This window comes from Saccharomyces mikatae (genome assembly GCF_947241705.1).
Source record: "Saccharomyces mikatae IFO 1815 strain IFO1815 genome assembly, chromosome: 7".
Taxonomy (NCBI): Eukaryota; Fungi; Ascomycota; class Saccharomycetes; order Saccharomycetales; family Saccharomycetaceae; genus Saccharomyces; species Saccharomyces mikatae.
In genome coordinates this window covers 49,494-63,098 of record NC_079262.1, presented here as the reverse complement: position 1 = coordinate 63,098, position 13,605 = coordinate 49,494, and the positions used below count along the sequence as shown (strand labels likewise).

The following is a 13,605-nucleotide window of genomic DNA, read 5'->3' as shown; positions in this document are numbered from 1 at the left end:
ATATACGGATGCGCATATATGTATCTATTGTAAATTTAATATTGTTAATTAGTAAAGGTTAGTTCCGTTTTCAATTACACAACCAGGAGCATCCTTTGGTCTTTCTTGCAAAGAACCAAGCTCCCAAACAGTTTCGCCTTCTTCAATCAATGAATCACAGACTGCCTTGACGTTTTCTCTCTTGACAATCAATACCATACCAACACCCATGTTGAAGGTCCTTAGAATGTCATCGTGTGGAACATTACCTGCTTGGCCGAACCACTTGAAAACACAGGGTACATCCCAGGTGGACATATCAACGCGGGCCTGTAAGTGGTCTGGGATAGCTCTTGGAATATTTTCCACTAGACCACCGCCTGTTATGTGAGCTAAACCTAATAGCAGTCTTTGTCTGATCGATGGCAGTAATTGTTTGACGTAGATTTTCGTTGGCTCAAGAATACCTTCACCAAGTGTCTTAGATTCATCCCATGGACATGGAGCATCCCAAGGTAATGCGACATGTTGAATAATTTTCCTCACCAAAGAGAAACCATTTGAATGAACACCACTAGAGGCAAGTCCCAGTAAAACATCTCCTGCGGCCATTTCGTTTATCTTGGGTAGAATATCTTGTCTCAATACAGCACCAACGGCAGTACCATTAGTATCGTAGTGACCAGGTGGGTACATACCAGGCATTTCTGAAGTTTCACCACCTACAAGGGCACAACCACTTTGAATACACCCATTGGCAACTCCTGACACGAAATCAGAGGCAATTTTGATGTCAAGAGCACCAGTAGCAAAGTAGTCCAAAAAGAATAGAGGTTCTGCACCCTGGACCACCAAATCATTAACATTCATGGCCACAAGGTCAATACCGACGGTGTTATGAATCCCAGTTTCTTGGGCAATGATCAATTTAGTACCGACACCATCCGTGGCACCCACTAGTAAAGTGTTTTCGTTTTGACGGAAACCTGCTTGGGCCAAGTCGAATAAACCACCAAAGCCACCAATGTCGGAATCTGCACCTGGTCTTCTTGTGGATCTGACCATTTCTTTGATGGTCTGAACGAGGTTATTACCGTTATCAACAGAGACACCAGAATCTGCATATGTTATGGCAACCTTTGAGGATTCTGAATTTTGGAACGCACGATATGCGATGTCCTTTCTGTAGTAAGCATTCTGGAAATGGATACATCCGACGGCTTCGTATACTGTGTCTACTGCAGTTCTTAAGCTTTGGGCAGTGGATGTCACCGAAAGAACCCTTCCACCATTCGTTAATAGAGAACCAGTAGCAGAGTCGTATTTGGTGCCTGCTTGAAAGATTTGTGTATGTGGTGGTAATTTATCGGTATCCAAAGTAATTTTGTCACCCTTAGCATATGATTCAGGATATCCACCTGCGGCCACTACTACAGTAACGGCGGATCTTGTGTCATCAATAGCTATATTGACGGAATCCAAGCGGTGTTCGGCGGCAGCCAGAAATACTTGTGCCAAATCAGTTTGGTCATCAAGTAAACTCAAAACAGCCTGTGTCTCTGGGTCACCGAACCTGACGTTGTATTCCAATACCTCAGGAACAAGTTGGTTTGTCTTAGAATCCTTCACCAAAATCATCCCAGTGAACAGAACACCAACAAAAGGCATACCATCACGTCTCATCCCATCAATCGTAGGCTTCACAATCTGCGAATCTATGGTTTTCAATAGAGATGGGGTGGCCACAGGGGCAGGAGCATAAGCTCCCATCCCACCTGTGTTTAGGCCCTGGTCACCGTCAAAGATCCTTTTGTGATCTTGTGCAACGGGAAGATTGAAATGAGAGTACCCATCAACAATCGTGAGTAAGGAGATTTCATCACCTTCCAAAAATTGTTCAATCACAACCTGCTTTCCCGCTTCTTCACCAAATTGTTTGGTGATCATAATATCCTTGATAGCCTGGATGGACTCGTCAATGCTAGATGGGATAATAACACCCTTACCAGCAGCAATACCGTCGGCCTTAATGACAAAAGCTTTGTCAGGACAAGCTTTCAAGAATGAAATGGCCTCTTCTGGGTTAGTAAAGACATCGTACGACGCGGTTGGAATATTGTGCTTTGACATAAATCTCTTAGAAAAGGCCTTAGAAGCCTCCAGCTGAGCAGCTTTGGCGGAGGGCCCAAAGACAGGGATACCAACGTTGTGGAACACGGTAGTGATTCCGTTAACTAGAGGCAATTCTGGGCCAGGAACGACCAAATTGACCTTATGTTCTACAGCCATCGACTGCAAACGAGCAAAGTTGGCGACATCTGGTGTAACGTCCCAGTTAACTACACGGGAAGAATCCATGGTTGCAGTCCCTCCGTTACCTGGAGCAACGTAGATCTTACCTACGGTGGGTGATTGAGCCAGCTTGGTGACAAGAACATGTTCTCTTGCACCGTTACCTAAAACGAGAATGTTGAGCATTGTGAGGGAGGAGGGGAGAATGGTTCTCTTCAACTATGGCCAAGAAAGTAAGAAGAAATAAACTGCTCTACTAGTGTAAGCTACTAACCTGGTTAATAGCGGTTGCACACGCCTTTGAACATAGTTTAAATACCAAGTTCACAGGCCATCGCACATTCATTATTGCTGTTATTACCAAGACACGAGTCAGTCAACATTTATCACGAGCGACGGGGCGAGTCAACTGAAAAAAAAATGAAAAATTTTGGAAAAAGGAAAAAGAAATGGAAAGCTGCTACGGCTAGCGTTAGTAACAATATAGAGTAACAACATAGAGTAACAATTAGATAGCGGTGAATTATTGATAGCATAAGGGTCAATCGAATTCTCAAGCTTTGATTATTTGGTCTCTATATCTGTGTGTCATTGTAATGGTCCTGTAACTAGTTTCTTGTGGTTGCTTGGACGTGGCGTTGTTGGAGGAATATGCAAAGGCATATTTTTGTTAAAAGGTCTTACATTTGTGTGAGACTCGTACTCACAGTCCTAAAATCGTTCCTTGTGTCTTACATACCTCACTCTTCCTTGTTACTCTCTGCTTGGTCAGTAAGGCATTCTGCATATTTTACAGACGAATATGAATGACTTATATTCCTTACTTAAACTGTTTATGTCTAATACTTTCTGCAGTGTACTACCCAAGCACCCCAGAGAACGATGCTACGTGTAAAAACAGTGGCACCTCGACGTGCCTCACCTATCTCACAGGTTCTCAGGAGAAAGTTGACGATATTTTCTTTAACAAGCTTTCAACCTACAATCAAAACACAGGTCGTGGTCATCGGCGCTGGCCATGCAGGCTGCGAAGCTGCAGCAGCTTCATCCAGGACTGGTACGCACACTACACTCATTACACCAACATTAACAGATATTGGTAAGTGCTCCTGCAACCCTTCCATCGGTGGAGTAGGTAAAGGTATCTTAGTCAAGGAAATAGATGCTCTTGATGGACTGATGGGCAAAGTCACTGATCTTGCTGGAATCCAGTTTAAGATGCTCAATAGAAGTAAAGGTCCTGCTGTTTGGGGCCCCAGAGCGCAGATAGACAGGGAGTTGTATAAGACTTACATGCAAAAGGAACTTTTCAACAGGGAAGCATACCCAAACTTGTCTCTGCTACAGAACAAAGTCGCTGACTTGATCCTGTATGACCCCGGAAGAGGCAACAAGGTCGTCAAAGGAGTGATTCTAGATGATGGCACCCAGGTAGGGGCTGATCAGGTCGTAATCACTACTGGTACATTCCTGAGTGCCGAAATCCACATTGGTAACAAGCGTATTCCAGCTGGTAGGATCGGCGAACAGCCTACATATGGGATTAGCAAGACTCTACAAAAAGAGGCCGGCTTTCAGTTAGGGCGATTGAAAACAGGCACCCCAGCTAGGTTGGCGAAGGAATCCATTGACTTCAGCACCTTAGAGGTCCAAAAGGGCGATGACCTGCCCATTCCTATGAGCTTTTTGAATGAAACTGTATCGGTCGAACCCCTCAAACAACTGGATTGCTTTGGTACACACACTACACTACAAATGCACGACTTCTTGCGCAAAAACTTGCACAAGTCTGTTCATATTCAGGATACGACCATCAAGGGCCCGCGCTATTGTCCCTCCATCGAGGCCAAAATTTTAAGGTTTCCTGACAGGTCCTCTCATAAAATATGGCTGGAACCAGAAGGCTTCAACTCCAACGTCATCTACCCGAACGGAATATCTAATTCCATGCCTGAAGATGTCCAACTACAGATGATGAGACTTATTCCGGGCATGGCAAATGTCAAGATATTGCAGCCTGCATATGGTGTGGAATACGACTACGTGGACCCAAGGCAGTTGAAATCCAGCTTGGAAACAAAACTAGTGGACGGATTATTCATGGCTGGACAAATCAATGGTACCACGGGCTACGAGGAAGCTGCTGCACAGGGAATCATCGCTGGTATTAACGCAGGGTTGTTGTCGCAGCCACAACGGAAGCAATTGCTCTTACAAAGATCCCAAGCATACATTGGTGTGCTCATCGACGATTTGATCAATAACGGCGTCATTGAGCCATATAGGATGTTTACTTCGAGATCAGAATTCAGAATTAGCGCAAGATCTGACAATGCAGACTTCCGGCTCACGCCCATTGGTGAACAATTTGGAATAATTTCTCCTACCCGTTTAAGCCAATACTATAGAGACAAGAAACTATATGATGAAACCATACGTGTGTTGCAAAACTTCAAACTAAGTTCTCAAAAATGGTCTAGTCTACTACAAGTTAATATTGCCCCACAGGCTGAAAACAGATCTGCGTGGGAAATATTCAGATTCAAAGGCATGGATCTACACAAGTTGTACGAGTGCATTCCTAATTTACCCATCGACGTTCTGGAGATCCCGACTCACGTTATTACCAAGATTAACATCCAGGGTAAATACGAACCTTACATTGTGAAACAGAACCACTTTGTAAAGGCATTTCAGGCAGACGAGAATATGCTATTACCACAAGACTACGATTATTCCCAATTGCCCACGCTATCCACCGAATGCAAATTACTCTTGAACCGCGTGCAGCCATTGACTATAGGCCAAGCAAGGCGGATTCAAGGTATCACTGCAGCAGCACTATTCGAACTCTATCGTGTGGCACGCAAGCCAACCCCACCAGCCATGTAAATAAACATTCCATCACTAACTAGTATATGTAAATAATTCACTGTATGTAATATGGAGGTCTTCACTTAGAGGTTTTACCCGGAAGATACTTATATCGCTCTTTTTAATCCACCCTTACAAGGGGACCACGATGAATAAATTAAGTAATAATGATGAATATGGTCCGAAGAGTGCAACTTATAGTGGTTTGTATTTGATTTGCAGTTCGTGTCTGTGTTTGTAAAATAAATTTCTTTTTGAAAGGAGAAGAAGAACGCCATGTCTGCAGACGAAACAGATGCGAAATGTCATCCTTTAGAAACAGATCTGCAATCTGAAGCAGCGACAGCAGGTTCTCAAAGTCCCTCTCTCCAGAGTAAACCTATGGAGATGGATTTGGATATCGATAAGGATAAAATGTCTTCCCAAAGAGGTGTAGACCAACAGGTTGCAAGTGAAGACGATATGTTTTTGTTTAACAGGTTGCGAGCACCTCAAAACAGGGTTATGGAATCCATAGAATCACAGCAACAACCACAGTATACACCATCCAGTGGTAGTACATCGGAGCCCTCTGCTGACTTCACAAATTTTTCTGCGGTAACAACTTTATCGTCTGCTCCGCATCAGCAACAACAGCAGCAGCAGCAATTGGTCGTGCAAGCCCAATACACACAAAATCAATCAAGCTTGAATAACGATGCCCTAGAAAATACTATGGGAGAGCAACCTTTTTACGTTAATGCCAAACAGTACTATCGAATTTTGAAACGGCGATATGCTAGAGCTAAGCTAGAGGAAAAGCTACGAATATCAAGAGAACGAAAACCGTACTTACACGAGTCTCGACATAAACATGCAATGCGAAGACCTCGTGGTGAAGGTGGAAGGTTCTTGACAGCCGCTGAGATCAAAGCCATGAAATTGAATAAAAGCGGGGCCAGTGATAATCCTGAAGATAGCCACGAGCACAACAAAATCACTACTAAAATAATACAAGAACAGCCACATACCACTTCCACTGCAGCAGCAGCAGCAGCAGCAGCAGACAAAAAAACATAACTTTGTAATATTCTAATGTTAATATCATTCCTAAAAGCAACCTAAAAAAGCCCTCTTATATCCTGAGATATCCGTTTGGCCTTTTTAAATTTGAATCAATATGTATATGTACTTTTACCAATCCTTTTTTTTATTTCATTAGCACACACATGCACTCTGTGAAAAAGGAACAATGTTTAGGTGCTTTTTCTTCTTTCATTTTTGTTTACTCTATCTACATATAAACAGTTATTCAAAAGGAGCTCCATTTTGATATATATCTAGTTTTTTCACACCCCACGTTAGTTACCAATTAATAGTTGGTTCAATTTTATCTGGTTTTCCTGAGTCAATTGAGGTAAAAGGGTATTTAAAAATGTATTCCCAGACATATTATTGTATTTGTTTAGTGCTTCAACAACATATAATTTAACGCCATTGGTAACATCGATTTCTGGCAAGGGATCAAATGGTTTTTCGCTAATACTAACTAGCTTACTGAAATGGGAACCGAATGTGGAAATTTCCTCCAGGTTGTCTAAATCCACAAAATCGTTCTTCAAGTTTGCAATACTCTGTGATGATACAGTCTCTATTATGGAATTCATAGTACTTGAAATCAAAGTGGGATATTTGTTTTGGAAGATTTGTCCATTTATAACCATATTTAAGACACCGACCAATGCAATTTTACGATCTAATAGATTACCAATAGTAGGTAATGTGGTAATAATGAAATTACTCCAAATTTGTTGGAACAATCCATCTTGAACTTCGTCAATAAATTGAATCAAAAAATTAGAGCCTAACTTATTCGAGATTAACCCAAAAAAAACGACTAATTTTTTGACATATCTTTCTGTTTTAGAATTTTGTAATCTCTGTAGTAATAAAACCGCAATTTGTTTTATATATGGTCTTAAACGGTTAATATCGATTAAAAGCATGATATACTCTAATAAATCAAATCCGTGAACTTCATAAGCCTTCGAAGCGATCAATCTTTGGAAGATACCTAAAACAGGGACTAGATCAGGGAAAATTGAGGATTCTGCCTTTATAAAACTTTTTAATAACCTTGTCACAGCAGGGATATTACCTTTCAACTCCCACACATTTGGTGCTAATAAAGGTTGTGCCAACTGCTTGATGCTTTCCGGAATCGTTACGGACTGCTCAACAACAAATGCTATAATTTGGAAGATATATGGAATGAACTCTTGAATATCTTCAGAAAGAATAGTTAAAAATGTTGGCATCATAGATTCTGCAAATAATGATAAGTTTTGTCTTTGCGTGTAATTCAAAATGGCACCAATGGACTCAAAAGTGTAATGGGTGAATCTTGGATTTGATGGATTCTTCGCCATTATCGTTACAATTTCAATAAATTGGGCCAATAATTCAGGGAATAAGAGTTGAACGGAATCTTCAGACGTCTGCAAGACCCTAAAAATGGATCTCATTAAAAATTCGTTTTCAGCTAGTTTTTCAGGTGAGTTCCCATGCTTTAGGATTAATGCAATGAGATTTTTCAAAAGAACTTCAGTACTATTTGAAATATCTTCCTTATGAAAGATGAAAGCAGGTGATGTATTCGACTCTCTAATAGTTAAAATCTTCTCGATAGTAATAGCAGCATAGGTATAAACAACATATTCATCTGTTTGTAAAAATGTGGCCAAAATAGGCATTAGTTCAATCAATTGGGCTTTGGTCAATTGATTTCTAAAAGTGTAGATATATTTGATAGCATCCACTCTCAAAATGATGTGGGGAATATTGCTTGAAGTAAGGTCTGGAGCAATTTCCTTTGTGAAAAAATCTACAACATCCAATAAAATATTAGTGGATGAAACACCAGCATTGGTAATATTTCCATTAATTGCTAGTGCAGTGAATAGATAAATATATAGATCCTTAAATTTCCAATTCTTGGATGGGTCACTCATATATTGGTTAACAAACTCCTTCATATGGGCCAAAAATATGTTTGTCACTAACGCTTCATTTTTTTCCTTCAACTCCTTCAAAAAATCAGTACACGCCCTTCTTCTAGTGTCCGTATCTGAACCTTCTAAATCTCTACGGATATATTCAATTGGATCATCTTCAAAAAGCTCAACATCCTCCTCACGTAACGTAACATTCGGCAAAATTATTTGTTCTGTGATATTATTCATGGCTGCTTCATTGTTGAAAATCTCAAAATACTTCGGGATACGTGTTACCGCGGTCAAAAATGACAAAGATTTGGATACTAAAATATCATATTTTGGCTGATTTGAAAGTGAAGTCAAAAGATTCCAAGTAATTTGAATAAACTCATTGATCATGGGTCCAAAGACATCTTCATACCTTGTTGTGTATAATTGAACGAGTTCTTGGATCGAGGACTTTACTTTTATAAGAACAGACGCATGTTCAGTTTCATCGAGGTCCTCCAATAAAGGATTTGAATATGATAAATACTTATGAAATATACCCATACCGACTTGAATGTTATCCTCAAAAAATTCAGGTATATCTTGGCAATTAAAATCGTAGTATAATTTAATTAATACTAACAACACATCAAACAAAATATCTAGCATCGCTTTATTATTTTCATTTACTGTTATTTGTTCATCAACCGTTTTCAATAGATTCAAAAAAGGAGAGGTAAACACATCAAGAACTAATTTAATCTCCAAGAAAAGTTCATCAGATCTAAATAAAGGTCTCCATCTCCTAAAAATAGAATGTGCCACTGTAAGAACACCTTTATTTGTTACCATATCATCGTTACTTAATCTGGAAGCTAAATCATTCAAAAGCGTGGGCCACCTGTCAGGAAAATCAGATTCTGCAATACCAGAGATTGCTTCTCCGATTTGGACCTGCAAATTGTTTGGCAAACTTATCATTAAGGGAACTATTTCTTTTTTGATCAGTTCTACATTGTTAGCCGGTAGTAAATGATTGCCATTTTCATCTACCCATTTCCGCTTAATAAAGTTTTTGAAGAACAAAGCACCTGCCAATCTAGTAGATAACGGCAGATTTGTAGAAGCAATAACATGCAATAAAGTCAAACCGAATCCATCTTGCGTCTCCAACTGCTTTAAATTTCTTTCAGAAGCTTTAGCCGTAGAAGCAACAACTGATTCAGCGAGAAATTTAGCAACTGTTTCCAAGTCGGACATCCTACTTTTTCTTCTTCTGCAATTGAGTAGCAACAATTAAACTGGCCCTCTTTGCCACTTCTGATCTTGTGTTTATACTATTTTCGACATTTTTTTATTTCATATAATCCCTGCAATTAACCAAGTGAAAAAAAATATGCAAAAGGCAGGGTAATAGCAATGAAGAGAACTTGTTTCAATATTCTATTAACGTAATATAGCATCCTGAAAGATATTGCTGGTTTCTGGAAGGGTTTGTGCCCACTCATGGGTTTCTTGATGTGGCTCATTGGATGGAACGTATAGTCTTATTCCTCTTAGATGGGTATCTTTCCCGTTTTCGTGATTAACAGGAAATAAAAGCCTAATAAACTGGCACTTCAGTAGTTTGTCGTCCTCCCTGTTATCAAGAAACTTCAGTGCCACCCAACCGTTCACATTTCTCACTTCAAGCATCTTATAGAATCTTACATCAGAAGGGCTATGTCCTGCATAAACCTTCACTAAGCTTGGAGCATATGACTCGTCCGCAATCATCGAGAAAAAGAGAGCCATAACACAAATGTCCATTCTCTTGCTGAACATGATATCCAATTGATGCGGCTGACCCCCATCACTCTGCCAAAAGGTATCGTAGTTGTCATCTAGAGCAAACTCCACAGGATTTCCCACCTTAAAAGACGAAGGCTTCCAAAGCGCCAAATGTGTCACGTTTATCATTCTTGCCGAGTCCAATAGCTCAATACCTTGGTGGAACATATGTTGCAAGTTTTCTGGTGTAAGGTTCTGATACTGTACCTCTTCTTGAAACCCATTTACATAAAGATCCTTGGTTACCGCATCTACAACTCTGTCATCCAGCACCAACACCGAAGGCTTATTATGGGAGCTCTTTACAGGATTGATAAGCTCTGAAGGTGCCAAATAACTCAACATGTTATTCATTCCCGTAGGGTCCATTTTCTGACTTTTGATCTTGGATTATTTTTGCCACCTACTGAAATCAATCTATATGATACTCTCTTTCCTTTTTATATAGACGGCGCTTATTTTGCCGCGTTTTTTCAACTGTAAATACTCTATATTTGTTCATCTAGGATCTATGTATATAAGCTATAAAAGAGCCTCTGAAAGAACCTTACGATCGCTATCAGATAGAGTTTCGTAAATACGATTGAAGCCACTCACGTCCTTGGTTGCTACCTCTTTAAAAAATCTTACCAGTATCTGAACAACAGACTCCTTCACGTCCATGAGTCCCGTGATATCTTCAGAGTCGTCTTCATCTTCTCCGTCCACATCATCATTAATATATTCCTTTAACTTTTCGTAATCTAATACGTCATCCACGTCTTCCCAATCATCGTTGTCTTCATCGTTGTTGAGATTTGCCGCATCGTGCTGCATGTTACTAGTGATCAATTGTTTTGGATCGGGTTGTTTGTTTTGAAAGCCTAGTTCGGAAACAAACAATTTAATAATTTTAGTGTAAAGCGGAACTTGCACGTACCTGTCAGGCATTCTCTTAGCCATTGACCTTGTGATGATTACGTCGCTTTCGTATGGTATCAGGTCGCCATTGACCATCACTTTCCGCAATCTTGCGTCATCTAAGAAGAAAAGATTACTTAGTGCAACAATATTCTCTTTGATCCTTTTTTCGCCTCTGATGACTTCAAAGGCCTCCATCCATTTTTGCATGACCAATGACAAAGCATTTTTATCATCAATGCGGAAATTGGACAAAAATTCGACTGTTTGCCTAGAGTCGTTGCATGTTAAGAAGCATAACACAGAGAGGAGGTTTTGTTGGGTAGAAATGTTTTGTGCCTTAACCAATCTTACTATAACAGCTTCCAAGATTCTTCCTACCAATGGTTGGATATCTTTTGAAAACTTTGTGAATATAGTAACCACTAATGGCCCGACATTCATAGCAGCCGAGTCTGATACTTCGAGAGACAAAAGCCTTTCTAAAACCTTCATGATATCCATTAGTCTCGGCTCCATTACCTGAGTATCCGTATTGAAAATTAGGTAGCTGAATGACTCCGTTGCTAGTTGTAGGGTTTCCTCTTCGCTAGAATATACTAATACTTTTGCCAGTGGTTCAAACAAGTATTGAGTTATTTCATCCGGTAAAAATCCATCAATAGGCTTCTTCTTCAAGAAAACTGTAATGAACTCCAAAACTAACGATAGCAATGGCGAATATCTATAATTGTTTACACTGTTGGAATCCAGAACGTTAATAAAAGATGGAAGACATAATTCAATATAATTCTTGTAATTATCCATATTGATTTCATCCAGTAGTTTCTCTAGACATTCTTGACTTTGTACGACGACCTGAACATTTGCTGGATCTTTAGATGATATTGTAAACACTAGGTGAAATTCTGCTTGTAAAATTTCTTCCTTAGAATCCAATCCTTTGGGGTTATAGCTGATTACTTGACTTAATACTTCCATTATAGCCCCATTAGTGTCTTCTTCGGAATCACTATTAATATCGTTGATTATTTGAATAACTTTTCCTTGGATTTCTGAGCAAACATCTGGCCCAAGAACTGAATCTAGTTCTGCAAAGTAACAATAATAGGTAAATGCTATTAATGCTGCAGATTTGATAAGTTCATTATCATGTTTTAGTGCCAAATCTAGACTTTTTGTCAAGAATTTGGATGTCAAGGATTTTATATCAGGCAAGACATCAATAAACTTATCTAGCACTTTGGGAATAACTAAAATTGCGCGCGCCAATGTCAACTCTTTTACTTCTGGTGATACTAGTACATTCTGGAAAGTTTTTATTAATGTCTGTAAGGATTCATCGAGATTTTGATCAGTTATTTCATCATCATTGAGCAAAACGCTTTGTAATAAATATAGAAGAGATTCTAAAATTTGATTATCGTAAGTGTTGCGCTCAATATCCTTAGAAATAACACTAAAAATCAAAGATAACAGCGGGTTTGACAGTGAGATAAGAAACTCAGAGGATTGATCTCTGACATTATACGACGCAGCCAACCCTGTTTCCTTAGACACAAAGGTATTGAAATCGCTTATCCACAGCTCCATTATTTCAGAATTTACTTGACACAGAGTGGTCAAAGATCTTATAATTATGTCTACTTCTTCAGAACCAAATGGTACCGTACACACACTAGTCAAAAATTCTACAATATAAATAGAACCATCGTGAACCGCTTCTGAAATACTTTCATATTCAATAGAGTTTCCATTTGTATCTAAATGGGCAATATTGTTCAAATCTTGGACTGTCACTATTTTAAACTGTTTTTGTAAGTCGATTGAGAAATGATTTTTAGAAAAATCATTTTTAATCAACACTAGATTCTCGTATATAATGGATTTAAGTTTCAACTGGGAAACAACATTTTCGCTGTGAAAACCCATAGTCAACAATTGCCCTAGCCGTTGTAAAGAAGTTGATAAGCATTGCGAGATAAAACTTTTTCGTGATTCCTCATCATATCCATTGTGGGAACTCATTTGCAAAAGGCATGCTTTGAATAATTTCAAAGCTGCAAATTTAGCTACGAGAGTAGATGTATCTGTAGCAAGTACTTTGAAAATGATTTGCACTGTCTCCAAACCAATCCCGCCTTCAAAGAACATTTCTTCAGAAACGACGTCATCGTATATTTCATTCAATAGAGACATCGCGTTTAATGAGTGTTGATGTGAGATAGCATCATAAATAACTGTTAAAAGTTGGGGCCATTGGTCTGGAAAATCAACAGCAGATATCTGGACGATACAATAAGATGCACCGTTTATTATTTTAGTATTTTCGTTGTCATTTAAGCATAATTTCAATAGTACTTCTCGGATGAAATCTTTTACGTTTACTTCAACAACCGATGTAGAACGATACGATTCAAATCCAGGGCTCCAATACATGGTAATCAGTTTCCTTAACGACAATAATGCAAATTGTCTGGATTCCAGAGGAGATTGGTGCTGCAGAGCTACGTTCGCCAATGCTGTAAACATTTGAGATGCATTCGAGTCGCACCATTGTAACAATTGTGTCTCTGCAGCCTCTCTAGTGAGTTTATCAGCTGACTGTGCTCTTGTTACTAACTCATCAATATTCATTTGAGTATGGTGAAAAGGTTGTCGTATTGCTTAAGATTTTCAAATTTTTTGAATACCCAAGCACATTTGTATGTATACGATTTTTTTTCATTTTATAGTAGAATATAACGCGGTGATCAAAGGAATGGTA

At 39.2% G+C, this 13,605-nt stretch overlaps 6 protein-coding genes across 6 annotated transcripts; 2 read left to right on the top strand and 4 right to left on the bottom strand.

The window, feature by feature from the left end:
• Positions 1-48: 48 nt before the first annotated feature.
• On the bottom strand, positions 49-2,457 carry ADE57 (bifunctional aminoimidazole ribotide synthase/glycinamide ribotide synthase; the record flags this gene model as incomplete). Its single annotated transcript, XM_056222491.1, has 1 exon — positions 49-2,457. One exon carries the CDS (start codon positions 2,455-2,457, stop codon positions 49-51), a length of 2,409 nt encoding a protein of 802 aa, XP_056082176.1.
• A 696-nt stretch (positions 2,458-3,153) lies between these two features.
• Positions 3,154-5,163, top strand: MTO1 (tRNA modification protein MTO1; the record flags this gene model as incomplete). Its single annotated transcript, XM_056222490.1, has 1 exon — positions 3,154-5,163. The coding sequence occupies one exon, from the start codon at positions 3,154-3,156 to the stop codon at positions 5,161-5,163; it is 2,010 nt and encodes a 669-aa protein (XP_056082175.1).
• Positions 5,164-5,421: 258 nt separating this feature from the next.
• HAP2 (transcription activator HAP2) lies at positions 5,422-6,204 on the top strand (the record flags this gene model as incomplete). Its single annotated transcript, XM_056222489.1, has 1 exon — positions 5,422-6,204. One exon carries the CDS (start codon positions 5,422-5,424, stop codon positions 6,202-6,204), a length of 783 nt encoding a protein of 260 aa, XP_056082174.1.
• A 281-nt stretch (positions 6,205-6,485) lies between these two features.
• CSE1 (importin-alpha export receptor) lies at positions 6,486-9,368 on the bottom strand (the record flags this gene model as incomplete). Its single annotated transcript, XM_056222488.1, has 1 exon — positions 6,486-9,368. The coding sequence occupies one exon, from the start codon at positions 9,366-9,368 to the stop codon at positions 6,486-6,488; it is 2,883 nt and encodes a 960-aa protein (XP_056082173.1).
• A 186-nt stretch (positions 9,369-9,554) lies between these two features.
• On the bottom strand, positions 9,555-10,307 carry DOC1 (anaphase promoting complex subunit DOC1; the record flags this gene model as incomplete). Its single annotated transcript, XM_056222486.1, has 1 exon — positions 9,555-10,307. The coding sequence occupies one exon, from the start codon at positions 10,305-10,307 to the stop codon at positions 9,555-9,557; it is 753 nt and encodes a 250-aa protein (XP_056082172.1).
• Positions 10,308-10,460: 153 nt separating this feature from the next.
• Positions 10,461-13,475, bottom strand: KAP114 (karyopherin KAP114; the record flags this gene model as incomplete). The annotated part of the gene is made up of 1 exon (XM_056222485.1): positions 10,461-13,475. The coding sequence occupies one exon, from the start codon at positions 13,473-13,475 to the stop codon at positions 10,461-10,463; it is 3,015 nt and encodes a 1,004-aa protein (XP_056082171.1).
• Between the last annotated feature and the right edge of the window lie 130 nt (positions 13,476-13,605).